Raw genomic sequence first — 5,000 nt, 5'->3', positions numbered from 1 at the left:
CCCACACACACACACGCACCACCACACACACACCCGCACACACACACACACGCGCGCACACACACACACACACGCCCGCGCACACACACACGCCGCACACACACGCGCGCACACAACACACACGCGCACACACACACACACGCGCCACACACACACGCGCGCACCACACACCGCGCGCACACACACACCACACACACGCGCGCACACACACGCCCACACACACGCGCGCACACACACGCGCGCACACACACCGCGCGCACACACACACGCGCACACACACACACACACACGCGCGCACTCACACGCGCGCACTCACACGCGCGCACTCACACGCGCGCACACACAGTCTCACACGCGCACACACACGCGCGCACACACACGCGCGCACACACGCGCGCACACACACGCGCGCACACACACGCGCGCACTCACACGCGCGCTCTCACACGCGCGCTCTCACACGCGGCACACACCACGCGCGCACACACACGCGCGCACCACACACGTCGCGCACACACACGCGCGCACACACACGCGCGCACACACACGCGCGCACACACACGCGCGCACCACACACGCGCGCTACACACACGCGCGCACACACACGCGCGCACACCACACGCGCGCACACACACGCGCGCACACACACGCGCGCACACACACGCGGCACACACACGCGCGCACACACACGCGCGCACACACCACACGCTAGCACACCCACGCGCGCACACACACGCGCGCACACACCACGCGCGCACACACACGCTCGCACACACACTCGAGCCACACACACGTCGCGCACACACACTCTCTCACACACACTCTCTCACACACACTCTCTCACACACACTCTCTCACACACACTCTCTCACACACACTCTCTCACACACACTCTCTCACACACACTCTCTCACACACACTCTCTCACACACACTCTCTCACACACACTCACCGGATGCCTATGTCATCGTCCTCACCCCCCCAGCCCCAGTAGTTGTTGGGGAAGCCGTTCATCTTCAGATAGTGTAGAGGAGTTAATGCTGACACGCCACCAAAATAACCTTTATAGGGCAGTCTGTAAGACAGATTACACTTTATGACACAACTCGCCTTACAGTCAGAGGCACAGTGAGACGGCGAGTGAGTGATGTAGTGAGTGATGAGAGGTGAGGTACAGGAGGAAGGAGCATCTAAAGAAAACAGGCACAGAAGTGAGAACGCAGTGTGTAGTTGGTACGTTTACTTGTTTCCTGATCTGATGTAATGTTATTAGTCTAAAGAAATGACAGGTTTTTCCCTCCTTGGCCTGTGGGACTGTGGACAAGTCACACCGAGAGCTCAGAGAAACACAGACTGCACCTTTAAACTTATGTGAACTGAGTGATGATGAAGGTACACACTGACTTGTAGCCGAACTTGTCCATGGCGATGGCGGCGTGTTTGGGATATCTGTCACACACGTATGTGTTACGGTCATCCTCAGGGATCAGATCCACGTCGTGGAAGTACAGACAGTCCCAGTCCTCCTCCCTCATCGCTTCCCGGAAGCCAATGTTCATCAGCTTTGCCCGGTTAAACGTGTAGTTACCGGCCTGCAACACATACACACACACACACACACACACACACACACACTTACATATAAATACTGCATGCATACACAGAAACAGAGGCTCAGGCTGATGCCTGCTGGTAATAAGCCATGTGAAATTCCATCATAAATGTGCAGACTTTCCTCCAAACACACAGCATTCCACAAACATCTGGTACATCAAACACTCCAGGATTAAATATTAGTATGAGACAGACATATCAGAGCTAGAGATCATTTTCTTTTGAAAATCCGACAGCTGGATCTGCTCTTTCTGACGTTATCATCTATTTCCTTTAGAAAGTTCACCAGAAAGCTTCACACACACCACACAGACTCACATTTAAACTGCTGATGCTGCTTTTACGTGTTTCAACCTTCCTGTTTAGACCACAGCCCACTTCAGGTTATGAAGATAATGTGTCACTTTGTAACACTGCTAGTAAAATGCAGCCAGTTTGTCACAGATCTCACTGACACGCCTGAACACACCCAAACACACCCGCACACACCTGTCTGAATACAGAAAACAGTCACAGAATTTACCCTGTCTAGTTTATTTATTAAAAGTGAAATCTGATCAGTAAAACAAATTAATAATTCAGAAACTGTCTATATTTTACCTCCGTAATAAACCACAATTACCACACACGGCTTATAATGTGTGTGTGTGTGTGTGTGTGTGTGTGTGTGTGCGCGCGTGTGTGTGTGTGAGAGAGAGATAGAGAGAAAGTGACGTGACATACGGCTAAGTACGTTGAGACAGACTCAGAATTAGTTCTCTGCATTTAACCCATCCAAAGTGCACACACACAGCAGTAAACACACACACACACACCGTGAACACACACCCGGAGCAGTGGGCAGCCATTTATGCTGCGGCTCCCGGGGAGCAGTTGGGGGTTCGGTGCCTTGCTCAAGGGCACCTCAGTCGTGGTATTGCCAGCCCGAGACTCGAACCCACAACCTTAAGGTTAGGAGTCAAACTCTCTAACCATTAGGTCACGACTTCGTGCCTCTTGTGTGTGTGTGTGTGTGTGTGTGTGAGAAAGTGAAACAGAATCACTGTAAACTCATACATGTATAACAATATTAGCTAAACTAAGGAGAACATGTGCATCAGTGACAGCAGGTTTAGTTTAACATGGCAGTGTGTGTGTGTGTGTGTGTGTGTGTGTGTGTGTGTGTGTGTGTGTGTGTGTGTGTGTGTGTGTGTGCGTGTGTGTGCAGGTTACACTACTCACCTGGTGGATGACATAGATGCCATAGCTCAGCTGTTGCCTCTGTAGGAAGGGGTGTAGGTAGTACAGGAGGTACTTCAGGTGTTGTTCTCGGTTCCTGTGAGGAATGACTATAGCAGTGCGATACCGAGCCTCGCAGTCCGGCGGTCTGTAGCGTCCCCCGCGCACCACCAGTGGATTCTTCCTCTTCACATAAGCGAGTGTGAGTCTTGAGGGTAAGCTGATGTGGATTGGTCCACCTGTCAGAAAAGAAATAGGGAGCTTTATATCCGTAATGTCTTATATCGGTCATATTTGTGTCTGTGAATGAGCTGCACCGGGTTCACACTCACTGAGCAGTGGTGATTTTTTGGGGCAGTAGTGCATGACCTCTTTCTGGGACACTAGCACCAGTTGGGACAGGTTGGCGTAGACGTCAGTGACTGTGCGGTTGGTCCCGTGACCAGCCCCCGACCAGGCCTGACCGCTCAGCACATCCAGTTTGCGGAAAATCCGGAAAAAGTAAGTCACTCTCTTCTGGTAAGAGTCTCTGGACAGGAGCGCCATGACGATGAGCTGCAGGCCAAGCAGCATGAACAAATAACGCCACTTGGAGTTCAGTGTGTACATGGTGAGTCCGGGTCACTCAGACAGGGGTTCAGAACTGAAACAGAAGCCAGCTGGAGGTGACCTCAGCCTACGGAGGTCTCATATCTGACAACAGAGATGCAGTCGGGTGACGGAGGCGTCACACAAAGCACCCGTTAGCATTTATGTTTAAGAAACTAAAACATGGTGGTCGAGCAGAACGCCGATAACGAGGACGTGGTTCTCTCTCGGGTACAGAAGGCACTAATGGGACAAAACACACACTGGCTTATTATCTCTGTGTGAGTTCACACACATAAATAACCACATACAAAAGTGCCTGCATGCAGTTCATAACTGCACTTCCTGCTCCTGGGTGAATACCAGAGACAAACCCACATACGTGATGTGTACTCGTGTGTGTGTGTGTGTGTGGTGTCAGAGTATATCCAACTCCCACTAGTTTATTTCACCAGAGTTGAGGGGGTGGGATTGTTGCCATTGGCGACCCAGGCTTTGCCAATCACAGGTCACCGTCTGGAAAGAAGGGAAGAAAAAAAAAGAGAATGAGTCTGTTAAAAAAAGCTTCATGTGAAGTAGAGTGGTGAAGATCTACAGATAAAGTGTTACTGAAATATGATGATTATAATAATTATGAGTGTGGGATGAACAGAACGAGGGATAGACATGAATGAAAGAAGAGCGCAGAAGCTCGTGTGGCGTTGCATTGCACAGCTCAGTATGTAAAGGCTGTGCATCTGGACTTGTGTTCTTAACGCCTCTGTATGTATTTCATGTCTCCCTCCTTCACTGGTGTTGTTGCCAGGATACAATGAACCCTGGAGTCTCGTGCTCACCTTATTCTGTGCTGCAAAGAAGCTCTGAACATCAAACAAACTACTGCCAAACCAATGGGGGGGGGGGGGGGGGCGGCTGACCATCACAGATCCTGATCAGCTTTACCCTGAGCTGGTTTCAGATTAATTAGTGCTGGGTAAAGCCCCTGGATCACAGCACTGATACTGATGGAGTTAGAACTTAAACAACAAGCTCTAATGAACCGTTACGTCGTGTTACGACGAGACAAACGAGCTCTACTGCTCTATACAGACATTTCCTCCTTTAAAAAGAAACGTTATTCACTTTCCAAAATAAACCAGAACACTTCCTTGTTTCCTGATTACACACACACACACAGTGGGCGTGTTCTCCACTGTGCTGTTCTTTAAGGTGAGCGCACACACACACACACACACACACAGTGGGCGTGTTCTCCACTGTGCTGTTCTTTAAGGTGAGCGCACACACACACACACACGGTTCTCTACAGAACAGACAGATTAAACAGTGTAGTTGGTAAAGTAAAAATAACACAGAAGAACAGAAATGTCGTCATCTGCTCCTGTTCTCTTTTCCAGTTTTTTGTGAAGAGAAGTGATTGAGTAAGAACTGAAAACTTGTTGCTGTATCTCCAGCCACTAACGCATACGTGTGTGTGTGTGTGTGTGTGTGTGTGTGTGTGTGTGTGTGTGAACCCTGATTTAAAAAGTGTTCCTGTGTAACATGTAACACAACATGCCATCCAGTATCTCCAAATCTCA

The 5,000-nt window shown here is 50.2% G+C and overlaps 1 protein-coding gene across 4 annotated transcripts in view; it reads right to left on the bottom strand.

The window, feature by feature from the left end:
* Nucleotides 1–5,000, bottom strand: part of si:dkey-199f5.8 (beta-1,4-galactosyltransferase 3) — a 12,780-nt gene that overhangs the window by 2,830 nt on the left and 4,950 nt on the right. For 3 of the 4 annotated variants that reach the window (XM_047808836.1, XM_047808838.1, XM_047808837.1), the window contains exons 2-6: nt 3,873–3,936; nt 3,165–3,663; nt 2,836–3,071; nt 1,405–1,592; nt 953–1,075 (exon numbers count right to left, since the gene is read on the bottom strand). In XM_047808836.1, the coding sequence (XP_047664792.1) occupies nt 953–1,075; nt 1,405–1,592; nt 2,836–3,071; nt 3,165–3,441 (824 nt within the window). In that variant the 5' untranslated portion in view covers nt 3,442–3,663; nt 3,873–3,936. Of the gene's footprint in view, nt 1–952; nt 1,076–1,404; nt 1,593–2,835; nt 3,072–3,164; nt 3,937–5,000 lie in introns of all 4 variants that reach the window. The other variant, XM_047808835.1, reaches the window with a different exon arrangement.

The sequence above is a fragment of the Tachysurus fulvidraco genome, chromosome 25 (assembly GCF_022655615.1).
Source record: "Tachysurus fulvidraco isolate hzauxx_2018 chromosome 25, HZAU_PFXX_2.0, whole genome shotgun sequence".
In the NCBI taxonomy this organism is placed as follows: Eukaryota; Metazoa; Chordata; class Actinopteri; order Siluriformes; family Bagridae; genus Tachysurus; species Tachysurus fulvidraco.
The sequence above is the reverse complement of the archived record's forward strand: the minus strand, read 5'-3'. Positions and strand labels throughout refer to the sequence as shown.